Below are 14,562 nucleotides of genomic sequence, written 5' to 3'. Positions count from 1 at the left end.
ACCCATGCCTTGTGAGTAAAGTTAGGTAGATGGAAACTGTGGAAGCTCATCAGATGGAGTGTACATGTAACTGAAAGCACCAAACTTATCAAACTTTGTTGTACTGATTATGTACACGAATTATGCTAATTCTTTAGCATTTAAATGTCCCATATCCGGCCCAAATGTTCTACATGTTTTATGTTCAAACCAGCCAAATCCAGGCTCTCATGCCTACTATATATTGTCATTCTAAAAATGAACACTCAAATCATTGAAATCTTGAAGCTCCAAAATAATGTGAATAAATAAGCATTAGATTTTATTGAGTAATCTGAATGCTTAAAAGGTGAAGGGTACATGTATCTATGAATACTCAGCCACTTATATGCTAATCCAATAAGTATCACAGTTCAGTTGATTGTAAATTTTATTTGAAATACTTTGTTGGTATATTAATGTGTAGATAAGGATTGTATTTCAGTATATTGCATGACAAATGAAAAGAAATAAGTTGAATTTTATATTTTTGCCTCTTATTGAAATTTATGAAAATATATTTGGTATCATTCTAGCTTTTATAACCTAATATTTTTTCCTCTTCAGTGGGCTGGTAATAAGTTGGATACACTGACAACAAATAGTCATGGTCACTGAGTCTTAGAGAAAATCTTTCCTTTAGATAAAAATCCATGTTTTTGGTAGGCTGATAGTTAGCTTGGATGAAAAATAATATCACACTGTGTCTTTTCAAAGCTGGGTGGTATTATTAAAAAATTTTATTGAGCTATAATAGGTTATAGACAGAGAAAGAGAAATGTACTGATTCTCGGTTTCTGAAAAATAAAGAAAGAAAGGGTAAGACAAAGTAAGGTTGGTAGTAGTTATAGATAGGTTTATATCTTGTGCAGATTTTTATTGCAGTGTTAGTGTGAACTGAAACAATTGCTTGTTGTGATTGCAGGGTCATTGACAGAAATAACATATTTTGTATTGCGAGGGATTGGATGCTAAATCACACTTAAAGAGAACTTAGTTACCTGAACAGAAAATAATGAGTGTTTGCCATTAATCATCTAGTGCTTCAACTGCAACAGTTGAGGAGCTTCCCATGTGCAAAACCGGAATTGGGTTACTCTCTTTCTTGGATAGATTATTCTATTAACAGATGCCTAGGATGGAAAATGTTGCTGCTGTTAGAGTTGTTTTGTGTTTATTAATTATTGTGTTGTTATTATTACCGCCCTCCATGTTTTTGTCAACCTTCGTAGTTTATAAAGTAAGCACTGTTTATTATTACTATTATTATTATTATTATTATGGCTGCGAACTGGCAGAATCATTAGCATGCTGGGTAGAATGTGCAGCAGAATTTTGTCCATCTTTATGTTCTGAGTTCAAATTCTGCCGAGGTTGACTTTACCTTTCATCCTTACAGGGTCAATAAAATAAGTACCACTTGAGCACTGGGGTCAATGTAATTGACTTACCCCTTCCCAGGAATTGCTGGCCTTGTGCCAAAATTTGAGACCATCATCATCATTATTATTGTTATTATTCAGTAGTCTTATTTTTATCATGTGCTTTCACTGCACTACTGAGCGCAGCTCTGTGTGCCTTGGGTATGTGCTGTGGTGCTCTTATTTTCATTGTATTGAAAGTACTTATTGTAGGATGTGCACAGTGCCTGGTAGTGCTATTTTGTGTATGTTATATATACTTGTAAGCCCTGGTGCTTTTGTTATGTATTTGTCTAAATGATTTTTTTAACCACATCTAATGCACTTGTTATTGTAGGGATTGTTTTTAGACTCCATATTCAGGTTACCTCCATTTCCAGATCTTTGTATTTTGAGAGTTTCTCCATTTCTTTTAGAGATACTTTATCATCTGTTGGTTATTGATACATTAAGAAAGCACTATTATTATTATTATTATTATTATTATTATTATTATTATTATTATTATCATCATCATTATTATCATTATTATTATTTTTATTATTATTATTATTATATCTTTGACTTATGCTTTGTATTTGTACAAGTTGACTCCAAGTCTCACCCAGAAACCTCAAGAGATAAACAAGTTAGAAGTTAGAAGTTCAAGTTGGTGTTATGCCTAGAGTGTCATATATTTGGTTTTTCATATAGTATTGTTCTAGAGAATGTTTAAGAAAACTTAAGAAAATTATAAGTTTGTTTTAAAATTTGAGATTACATAGACTACTACTACTATTATTATTATTCAATAGTTTTATTTTTATAACGTGCTTTCACTTCACTACCAAGTGCAGCTCTGTATGCCTTGGGTATGTGCTGTGTTTTACTGTGATGCTCTTATGGTTACTGTATTGAAAGTGTTTTGCATAGGATGTGTGCAGTGCCCAGTAGTGCAATTTTCTGTATGTTGTATATATTTGTAAGACCTGGTGTATTTGTTATGTATTTGTCTGAATATTTTTTTATCATACATAAGCATTTTGCCCATCTTCATGTTCTGAGTTCAAATTCTGCTGAGGTTGAATTTGCCTTTCATCCTTTCAGGGTTGATAAATTAAGTACCAGTTGAGTACTGGGGGTTGATGTAATTGACTTAACCCCCTCTCCCAAAACTCCAGGCCTAGAGCCTATAGTAGAAAGGATTATTATTATTGTTGTTGTTGTTCATTTCTGGTGGTGCTTTAATGAGACTGATCGAGTTACAGAACTTGTGGAAATTTGTGAATTAAATTCTATCAATGTGTAAAAGAAAACAATTAGTGAAACAGGGTTGAGCTAATTTCCCCCTTCTAAAGTTTTTCTGGAAAAAATCTGCAATTATGTCAGTCATTATATGAATGTTCATTGTAACAAAGTCCTAATGTATCATAACAGCCTATATATATACATATATTAAATTGTAGCATAGCTCTGATTTTTTGTTGTTTGCAATAAACAAACTTCATATATGCCTAAAGCCCTTGCAAAGGAATAAATAATGAGATCCATGTGTTGGCATTGATGTCTTACGAAAATCTGCTCAACATGGAGATATTAATTGGTTTCACTTTATGGTAAAGTGTTTGTTGTTTGACAGTGTTTGTTTGAATGCCTGTTTTCCCATACTAGCAAAGATTAGGTGGATAGGTACTTGGGATTGGGTTTTTATAACTGGATGCTTTTCTGTTGCCAACTCTTGCCTTTTTTTTTTTTTACATCACAAGAGAATTTTTATTCCAGAGGAACTCAAGTGCAGTATGTGTGTGTGTGTGTGTGTGTCTGTGTGCATGTAGGTGTGCTTTTCTGTTTGTCCTTCACCACTTGACAGCTGGTGTTGGTTTGTTTGCATCCCTATGACTAAGTGGTTCAGAAAAGGGGAACAATAGGATAAGTACTGGGTTTTGTTTACTAAAACCTTTGAAGATGGTGCTCCAGTATGACTGCAGTTCAATGACTGAAACAAATAAAAGATAGTAGATAAGAAATGTACAGAGACTCATACAATAGGCTTCTTTCAGTTTCCATCTACCAAATTCCCTTACAAGGCATTGGTTTGCTCATTGTTATAGTATAAGACCTTTGCCCAAGATGCTGCACAATGGAACAGAACTCAAAGCCATGTGGTAAACTTCTTAACCACACAACCATGCTTGTTGCTACAAAAATTAATTTCACTTTATGATAGGTGGTGAGTTGGCAGAATTGTTAGCATGCTGAATGTAATGCTTAGTGCTATTTTGTTTGTCTTTACATTCTGAGTTCAAATTCTGCCGAGGGTCGACTTTGCCTTTTATACTTTCGGGGTTGATAAAATAACTCCCAGTTGAGCACTCGGGTTGATGTAATCAACTTAACTATTCTTGGGTATGAATATTAAAAAACTGCATCCCACTTTCAAACCATGTTAAGCCAGTGTGGCAGAGGAGGCTCATCAAACCTGTATGATCTCAAGCCATTCTCTGGTGGAGGGAACATGCTGGGGGTATCTACCCTGCAGTGGACTGAGCATGGGCAATCCAATCTAATCCAAAATGATTGAGTGTTTACTGTTAAAAAGGGTGTGTTACATAATAAGAAAAAGGCTCCTTCTACCCTTGTATCTTTGTATGTGTTAAAAGGAATGTAAACTGAGAATTCTGTTTACAGCTAGACTTGTTCATATATAAAATATTGTCCTTTGTTTTCTTTTCACAGTAAATGCATTTTCAATTAAAGTATGTGTCAATCAGTGATTCAGAGTAGATCCTGAGCAGATGAGGACATTTTTGGGTTGACTAAGGTTAATTGGCTACTTTGACCAGCAGAAACCAAATTGAAATGAGAGGGGGAGAGAGAGAGAGAGATTGTATGACTTCTGTTTCTATGGTTTAATTAGCAATACACTTGATATGAATATGAGTAAAACTGTTACAAACAAGTTCTCTGCTTTTGTGACAGTCATTAGTTGACACAATGTAAAATATAATGGCTTGACAAATACGGTGGCATGTTAGAAGGCTGCTGTAATAATATATCTACTTGTAGATGAAGAAGCATCAAGCATCTAATACTCAAATTGCTGCTCAAACAAGAAGCAATTCTTGTTGCTATGCAACTTGTTATCATCATCATCATCATCATCATCATCATCATAAGTTTTGCATCTGTAGTTTATTTTTATTTTTTCCATGCTTGTATGTGTTCAACAAGGACTTATAGGGGACAGTATTCTGTCACTGATCCTTATTAGAATTTCAAATAAAGTATTATTATTATATTATTATTCCACTGGTCTCCACTAGTTAAAATAGCAGAGCTACTGGGCACATTGTTTACAGATATAAACATAGCAACACCATTTTTGCTGAAATAGCATCGTGTGAAGACACACAAGAGTAAATAATTATATGCATACATTCATACATACCCACATAGATATATACATGCATGCATGCATGCATGTGTGTATGTCTGTGTGTGTGTGTACACATAGATATAGAAATATATTTAACTGACTTCCGTACAATTTCTGTTAGTTTCGGTCACAAGGCATTGTGGTCAGTCTTAGGTTATAGTAAATGCTTATTGCCTTGGGTGCCATACAGTTGGGCAGAACCGAAAACTATGTGGTTATGAAGTGAACTCTATCCATACAGACTTGCCTCTGGCCAATGTGATGAAACAAAACTCATGCTATTGTACAAAATAAGCTTTAAATTGAATGACAATGAGTCAGTTTGGTTAATATATTAAACCCAGCACAAGGTGGCGAGCTCGCAGAATTGTTAACATCATGAGAAGAATGTGTGGTGACACTTTGTTTTTACATTCTGAGTTCAGATTCTGTGGAGGTCAGCTTTGCCTTTCATCCTTTTGTGGTTGATAAAAATAAGCAACAGTTGAGCACTGCTGGGATTGATATAATTGAATTACCATCTTTCTGGCCTTGTGTCAAAATTTGAAATCAGTATTTTAACCCACCACTTCCACCACCACCACCACCACTCCTGTAAATTCTGTTACTATAACAACAGTTTTCAGCTACTTGAATATAACTGTTTATCATATTTCCTCACTGACCAATTGGTCAGATTATACATACTTTAGATTCTGAATTACCTCATGAGTTTTGAAGTTATAATATGGCAATAGTTTGTTCAGCTTGGTAGATAGATAATGTTTAAACATGACCTTATCAAAGATCATTAAGCCAACTGAAGATATCAAAGTGAAACAGTAAACTCCATGGAAACTCTGGTATGTGTTATCAAAATAGTTAAGAAGTACTGTTATTAGTGTGTTATCTTCAGCAGTTTAATGCATCTACTTTAATGCTGCTGTTGGGTAAAACTAGGTTGAGAAGTCCTGTTGCAGATTGTTTAAGGTGACGAGCTGGCAGAAATGTTAGCACACTGGGCGAAATGCTTAGTGGTATTTCGTCTGCCATTATGTTCTGAGTTCAAATTCTGCCGAGGTCAACTTTGCCTTTCATCCTTTCGGGGTCAATAAATTAAGTACCAGTTACACACTGGGGTCGATAACATTGACTTAATCCCTTTGTCTGTCCTTGTTTGTCCCCTCTGTGTTTAGCCCCTTGTGGGCAATAAAGAAAGAAGATTGTTTAATGGATCCTACATTTGCTGTGGAAATGAGATTGTATATAAAGGAACTGTATGTATGAGTGTGTGAGAAAGAGTTGACAACACAAGTCTGAGGGAGAGACTGGTGGGCCTTAAAGCATACCTTGGTGCAACCTTTATGAAAAATTTTTAAATTCAGGTTAGAATACCCTCCTCTTTCTCTCTCTTTCTGTTTTTTCCAGTCACCAGCCCTTGTTTATTCAATTATGGAAAGTAAAAATGGAGTAGATAATCAAAAATTTACTGTTGATGGAAACTGAACAATCCTAGCTTACCATTTACTTAGCGCACACAAGTATTGACACAGTTTGGTATCTAGGCTAGATTAATTGCTTCTAAGTTAATTTATCTGAGATGTTTGTGCATGTGTGTATGCGTGTGTGTGTGTCCTTATTGGTTGAGATAGAGGCCAATTATTTCGATGAATTGCCTCATTTATATAGGTTATATGCATTCTAGGTACAAACACTAGGCTTTGTGACTTTCAAGCTGAGCAGTCATTACTTTTCTGTCTTGCTTCATAGTTGGATGTCAGGTCTTAAAATAGCTGACGTATAATGATATCTAATTATTTATTCATTAATTAATAACTCTCTTCAATAATGTTTCTCCTTTTTTTTTAAATCTTTTTTTTTAATAAAGTATCTATTAAAATTTTTGCTTAGCTAACATGTGTCATTTAGATAATAAAAAAAAATGGTAAGGGTGAGAATCCTTTCATTTTTTTCTGTCTTCTGTGTATGTGTGTGTATACACACACACCTATATGTGCATGTGTGCCTGTGTGTGTTTATGTATTTATATACGCACTATTTTTTTAGCTGAAAATACCACAGGAGTCATGCACAGACCTGAAGTTTCTTGTGCAAAGATTTTCCTAATTTTGGAAAGTGTTTACATTCGCTTTTCTATGCTTGTATGGGTTAGACAGATCATTACAAACTGAATCTGTTCTTATTTAGAATTACAGCCTTCTTATACAGGTCAGAAGACTACAACCTACTCCGTACATTCCATTATTTATAAGAATCCCCCACTCACACTCAGTATATATACATGTAAAATATACTCTCTTGTCTTTATGGACAAAACACTTCTTTGTTACTTGTAATAAATATATAGCAAATATATGTCTTTCTGTGTATGTCTGTGCATGTATCTTTGTATGTTATGTTGGTAAATGGGGTTTTAAAATAGAACTAACTATTCAACTAAGCCATAAAATATTCTCTTGATAAACCCTGTTCTGTGCGGGTTTTCTTTACAGAGTCATATGAGTTTATCAGTTTGGCTAGGTTAGTTGTTTTATTTCTTCTACGTGTGTCGATGGTATAGTTATTTTGTCCCTGCTTTATCAGCTCAGGTACTTTTAATACCTTAGTTTTATGTATTATTATCTTCTTGGATTTTTATCAATTTCACCAGAGGACAGACATTAACAGTTTTGATATCATTCCATCTGACTCTACCTTTGGTTCTTTGATACAAAATTCCTTGTTTTAAAGTAATCTAGATTTAGTACCTTCTGTCTTTATTTCATGATAAATTATGTTCCGGATACTAACTTAATAGCCATTCTTAACAAATATATCTTCTAAAGTCTCCAGTGGTGGAAAATCATGTAACAATTTAATTTACAGATGAAAATCTAAATTTTTTCCCCAAGACAAAAAAAAAAGGCCACTCTAGGAAAACTCAGAATCTTATTGTTAGGAACTTCTCATGTTACACATGCTAAGATTGAACCTCAAACCCATCTTGTGTTTTATACATTTTCTGGTGCTAACCTTCTCCAACAGTTACTCATGGATTTCAGATCCTTCATGTGTTTGATTCAAAATTTCATTTCAGCTTTGTTATAATTTGTTTTTAAATAATGACTCCACTCCTCTGGTGGTGTACTTTCATCAGTCATTTCTGTGAACTTTAATACTTTCATGTCGGTAAGCTATTAAATATACTGCATCCTCTCTTTCCTTCTTCCATCACCACCACCACTAACACCACTGCCACCTTCATCATTATATGCTTCTTTTTTTTTTTTCTTCTCTGTCCCATATCTTGCTTACTACACTGCAAATTTGTTGCACTTGTCTTGTGCATCAAGTAATATGTAAAGTTCTAGAATTATGTTACTTTGTCACTCCTTACTATGTCACTGTCAATGTTTGTATTAGGCTTCTATCAGCCTAAGAAGTATTAATCCATCCTGCCTTGTGTCATCATCATCATCATCACCATAGCATTGTCATTATCATCATCAATGTCATTATCATTTGTCATCCTTGTTATTGTTTTCATCATTGTCATAGTTGTCATCTTCTCTGTTGTTGCAAATTTGACCTAGCTACATCAAGTCTTAATCCTCCTCTTATTTCACACACTAATTAGTCCTCAAAATTTCTCTACTAATTATATATCATTATTATATTTTACTTCAAATTGCTCACATCTCGCTCTTTTATATTTTATTGTTAAATTCAGATTATTTCTCCCAGGGTGGGTTTTTCTTTTTCTTTTTTTTTTTTTGGCTTTTTTTGTCCTTAATGATTAACTTTGTGTGTTTATTATTAGACGTAACAGATAGGCTGTTGTGAATTTATGGTAAATATGTAACAATTAGCTTTAATTAAATAACAGTCTTTCATATATGTGTGTGTGTGTGTGTGTGTGCATGTGAGGTGTGTTGAACTGTGATACATGGTCCTCTCACCATTTCTCACTCTCTCCCTCTGTCTGTTTGTTTTTCTTTCTCTCTCTCTCTCTCCCTCTCGTTGCTGCATAGTACACTCAATGTTGAACATTGATTAAACACCATACTTACTTAGCCTGCAGCAATGATACACTCTCCACTATCCTCTGTATGCGTGTCTATGTATACATCAAGTTTTGTGTGTTGTGGCTATTTGTATGTGTGTGTGTGGACATTCTTTGCTAAGTAAAAAGAATTTAAAAAAAAAATCTAATTATAAAATTAGGCATGGTCTTTTTGAAGGAGTAAATGTATTTTAGCTTAAAATGAAGGCCACCCATTTATGTCTGTAGGATTCCAGGTCAAATAAAGTACAGTTATATTTGTAATTTTCTCTTCATCTTAATTTCGTTTCTAAGGCATATAACTTCATTCACTTCTCCTTAACTCTCTTGATTCCAATCAACCTGTGACTGCCTTTGATTCGGTGATATAAATTTTTCCTGTTTTGAAGTGATCTGAGTTAAATTTTCTCTCAAAATTCCATCTTAATTTGTGTTTCAAACAGCAGCTTAATCCATTAGCATTCAGATTGCTGTGGCAAAAGTAATGCTTATTCATTCATATTGTTTTGAATTAATCGTGCATTATCTTGTAGTTCTAAGATTTCAGTGATGTGATTATTTATTTTGAGAATGACATTGTTTGAGAGGTCAGATCTAACCAGTTTGAACATAAATGTAGAATGTTTGGGCTGGATATAGCCAGTTTAACCCTTTAGTGTTCAGAATACTCTGTTAAATGTAATGCTTTTTCACTCAAATTGTTTTGAATTAATCATGCATTATCTTATAGCTTTGAGGTTTCAATGATGTGATTGTTTATTTTCAGAATGGCATTGTAGGTTAGGAGTGAGAGGCCAGATATCACCAGTTTGAATATAAAACATGTAGAATATATTGGGCCAGATTTGGCCGGTTTGAACACTAAAGGGTTAAATGCTAGAGGGTTAATAAATGACAAAGTTATGACAAAGTTATTTTACTAAGTTGCTTATTATTTTCAAAATTAATTTAAACGAAGGTTGTGTTTCTCAACAGAAATGTGCAGTGAAAGGATTAATGGATTTCTTAATGCCTGGTTTCAAAATAAATCCAACTTGTTTACATGTATTTGTTCATTCTTTCATTTCATGTGTTTTTCCATGCTAGTAGGTTTGATGAACATATGTTATCAAGGTACTGTTCTATAATAGCAAGATATCATTTCTATTGCTGATTACTTAACTTGTTTTTCAATAAAGGACTTTTGTTATTTTCATTTCACATCTTCAAAAATACAAAGCCAGAAGACAAATACTGTTGAAAGGGAATGTAAACAAACATCATTGCAATGACAGAATGTAAACATTTACACTGATATGCACACACATACATCTGCATGCACACACATACATGTGCATGCACACACACACACACACACAATGACCCCCCCCCCAACACACACAACTTTCACTAGTTTACAGTTGTTTCTGCTGTATGATGCATTGCATTTAGAGCTGAATGCTCATGCAATATCTTGTGGCTTCTTCAGTGCCATTTCACAAAAGCTCCCAGCTCTTATAACACAAACAGCTGTAAGCTAATCAATGTGATTGTATAATTCCTGCTTTTTTAAAAAATTTTTTGGTCATTCATCATCATCGTTTAACGTCTGCTTTCCATGGTGGCATGGGTTGGACAGTTTGACTGAGGAATGTGAGCCAGAAGGCTGCACCAGGCTCAATCTAATCTGGCAAAGTTTCTACAGCTGGATGCCCTTCCTAACCCCCACCACTCTGAGAGTGTAGTGGGTGCTTTTACGTGCCACCAGCACAAGGGCCAGTCAGGTGGTTCTGGCAATGACCACGCTCAAAAGGTGCTTTTTATGTGCTACCTGCACAGGAGCCAGTCTTGACCATGCTTGAATGTTGTTTTTCATGTGCCACCATTATTTGATATTACACTTTGTACTGGCTTAATGCTTTATTCTACTCTATACATATATTTAGGTCCAACAAGCTTGTTAATATTAGTACACCTAAGTGGAATCATTATGTGTGTGTATATATATATATATATATATAATGTATATATATGCATGCGCACACACACACACACTGTAGGCTTCTATACAATTTAATTATAGTTTGTATATCCTCTAGCTGACCAAGGTCCATTTACGAGTCATTGAGTTACACAGGAGCAGTGGTTCTCAACCATTTTTCCCCTATGGACCCCTTTGATTCCTATTTTACTCTACTGTCCATCTCACCCATGTTGTATAAAAAAAAAAATCGTATTATATTTTTATAATATTAACTACATGGTTCTGGGTTCAGTCCCACTGTGTGGAACCTTGGGCAAGTGTCTTCTACTATAGCTTTGGGTCGACCAAAGCCTTATGAGTGGATTTGGTAGATGAAAACTGAAAAAAAAACCTGTCGTATATATATATAATATATATATATATATATTATATATATATATATATATATATATATATATATATGTATGTATGTATGTATGTATGTATGTGTTTGTGTGTCTGTTCGGCAAAAGAGACTGATAGAAGAAGTACTAGGCTTACAAAGAATAAGTCTTAGGGTCGATTTGTTCGACTAAATGCAATGCTCCAGCATGGCCACAGTCAAATGACAAACAAATAAAAGAATAAAAGAAATTGTAGAAGTATAACCAATTGATTGCTAATAAGATTTAAGAACAAAATCTTATATGGACCCTGGTTGAGAAGTACTACATAAGAGGACACGTGTCCAAGGTGCCATACTGTGATATAGAAGTGGTAGTGATGGTAATGCTAGCAGACGTAATGGTGATGCTGATGACGATGACAACAGTGATGCAAGGTCACAGCATCATCAGTGACAATGCAAATACTGTGTCAACAAATCTACAAACAGCAGTTTAGATTAAGAATATTTGGTTATTTCAAGTTAATCTGTCCCCGCGGTGAATTTGTTGCCAAAAGACACCCGAGCCATGACAAGCACCAAGAATAGGAAACACTTGAAGCTGATATTTTAAGGAACTAATTATTTTTCTAGGTTTTATTTCTTCTGACCACTGTCCATAACAACTACTTGACTATAATGACCAGTACACACCTCTCTCTCTCCCTCTCTTCTATTCAACAGGAAAACTCTTCTTGCTGATGCACAACTGACTTCCTTCTTGTTAACAGTCCTCATTATTACTTTTCATCTCTCTCCCCCCTATGCTTTTGTTTCCTTTATTATTGTTTGTTTCTTTGTTTCCTTCCTTATTTCATCCATTTTTATTTTCTTATTCCCTCTCCACTTCTCTCTCTCTCCCTCTCACATACACACACACATACCAATTACTGACTTCCCACTTCTTTATTTCAATTCCTGATATTTCACCCCAAAATACACACTACAACTCCACTTGTTCTGGTAATATGTTCAGGTTATTATGCTCCAAGGTCACTATTGCTTCATAACCACACCAACATTTACAAAATTGTGTACACACACATCTTTACACACCTTGCTGTGTAGTGTCCCTCACTGTTACTTTGCATCTGCCCTACCTCAGATTGTTCTGCATTGCTAAAACATTAATTTTATACAAACCTTATACATTAATGTCATTGCTTATACTTTTAGCAATTAAACTGGCCAGATTTCCCTTTCATACCTACCCTACAATGTCATTCCAGGAATAAACATCCATATCATCTAAATCTCAAAGCCATGAGAAAATGCTTGATTAATTCAAAATAATATAAAATTTATGTTTTCCTGAGTAAGCTGAATAGTAATGGGTTTATACATCAACACCATAAATATTGCTCTTATATTAGTTATCTTCTCTTGTTGCTGTTTTTTAACACAAGATCAGCCCTGATCTAGCTGGTTTGTGATTAACCCTTTTGTTACCAACCTGGCTGAAACCACCTCTGACTCTGTGGTATTTAAAAAAATTGTTTTCAAAAGTTCTGAATTAAAATCTTCCACTAAACCTTAGTCACAATTTATGTTCCTAACCCTAGCTTAATGATAACCAAGTTATTTTACTAAATTCTTTGTTATATTTAAAGTAATTGAAAGAAACACAGAGCATCTCAAAATAAATACAGAAACGAAAGGGTTAAAAGCATTCCAGCTGTGACTATCATATCTGTGTTTTCAGGCATAATATTTCTGGAATTAGATTATGTAATATGTCCTTTTTCAGTGTTCACTGTTAGGATAGTAAGATGTGATATAAGGGAGATTTTGGCAACTATTTCTAGCAGGTTGAGTGGCTGCACTTATACAGAGACACCTTAATATTTATTCTACCATCTCATCTCTTTATTTATCTTCTTTTCTACTTTCAGCTCATGAATTCAGTGAGACAATGACTGATCCACACATTTTAATGGAAACTCAGTTGAATATACTCTAAACTGCCATTCCTGGAGGAAGAATTTTCTCTTTAGAATTTTTATTTTCATTTGTTTTTTTGATGAGCCTTTTGAAATAAATCTCTTTTCTCTTCATATGTTGTATTGCTTGTATTTGTGTGATTTATTAAAGCACTTAACACACAGCTGTAAACAGATGACAGACATAGGAACTGGCTGTGTGGTTAAGAAGTTTACTTTCCAGCTACATGGTTTCAGGTTCAAACCCACTGTTTAGCACCTTGGGCAAGTGTTTTCTTCTATTGCTTTGATCCAACCAAATCCTTGTGAGTAGATTTGGTTGACAGAACCTGAAAATGTCCATCAAGAAATTTGCTTCCCAACCACATGGTTCCAGGTTCAGTCCCACTGTGTAGCACCTTGGGCAAGTGTCCTCTGCAATAGCCTTGTGCCTTGTGGGTGTGTTTGTCCCCCACTACTGCTTGACAACAAGTGTCTCCATAATTTAGCAGTTTGGCAAGACCAGTAGATGAAGTATCAGATTTAAAGAAGAAAATAAGTACTGAAGTCAATTAGTTGAGGTAAAATTCCTCGAGGCAGTGCTCCAACATGGCCACAGTCTAATGATTGAAACAAACGTTGATGATGATGATATGTATATATACATATCTATCTATCTATCTATATATATATGCACACACACACACACACACGTATATACATATTCAGGGTGTTCGGACTAAATTCAACAGCTTGCATTAAAGGAACTAATAGCAGTTTAGTAGCAACCCTTAGCTTCCACTATGTACAGCCCTGCCTGCACCTATGATCAACATTGCCCCTGGGCCGACCAAAAACTTCTGAGTGGATTTGATAGACGGAAATTGAAAGAAGCTCTCTTTATATATATATATATATATATGTTTGTGTGTTTGTACCCAACAACCGGTGTTGGTTTGTTTATGTTCCCGTAACTTAGCAGTTCGGCAAAGAGGCCGACAATAAGTATCAAGCTTTAAAAGAAGAAATAAGTGCTGGGATCGGTTTGTTTGACTTAAATCCAAGGCTGTGCTCCACCATGGCCGCAGCCCAATGACGGAAACAAACGATACAAGATTAAAAATCTGGGTTCTTTTAGCAGGAATCCAGAAATTCCATTTTTCAGCAGACCTGTGATAAAAGGCATTTTTCCATTAACCATCATATCTTTCTAGGGTTATCTAGGAACTACATTATTGACTGTGTCAGGACACATTTTTTTAAGAAGGTAGTAGGCATGATTGAAGGGCGATACAGCTACTGTTTCTAGCAACTCGATTGACCACACACAGGCTCCCTTCTTTAGTTCCTGACCCATTGC

At 34.8% G+C, this 14,562-nt stretch overlaps 1 protein-coding gene across 1 annotated transcript in view; it reads left to right on the top strand.

Annotated features, from left to right (window-relative positions):
• The window catches only part of LOC115218236 (proteasome maturation protein), a 73,483-nt gene extending 60,146 nt beyond the window's left edge, over positions 1-13,337 (top strand). The window contains exon 6 of the mRNA XM_029787965.1: positions 13,176-13,337. Within this exon, the coding sequence (XP_029643825.1) occupies positions 13,176-13,243 (68 nt within the window). The 3' untranslated portion in view covers positions 13,244-13,337. The remainder of the gene's footprint in view (positions 1-13,175) is intronic.
• Positions 13,338-14,562: the final 1,225 nt, after the last annotated feature.

Source organism: Octopus sinensis, linkage group LG13, assembly GCF_006345805.1.
Source record: "Octopus sinensis linkage group LG13, ASM634580v1, whole genome shotgun sequence".
Lineage (NCBI taxonomy): Eukaryota > Metazoa > Mollusca > Cephalopoda > Octopoda > Octopodidae > Octopus > Octopus sinensis.
The sequence above is the reverse complement of the archived record's forward strand: the minus strand, read 5'-3'. Positions and strand labels throughout refer to the sequence as shown.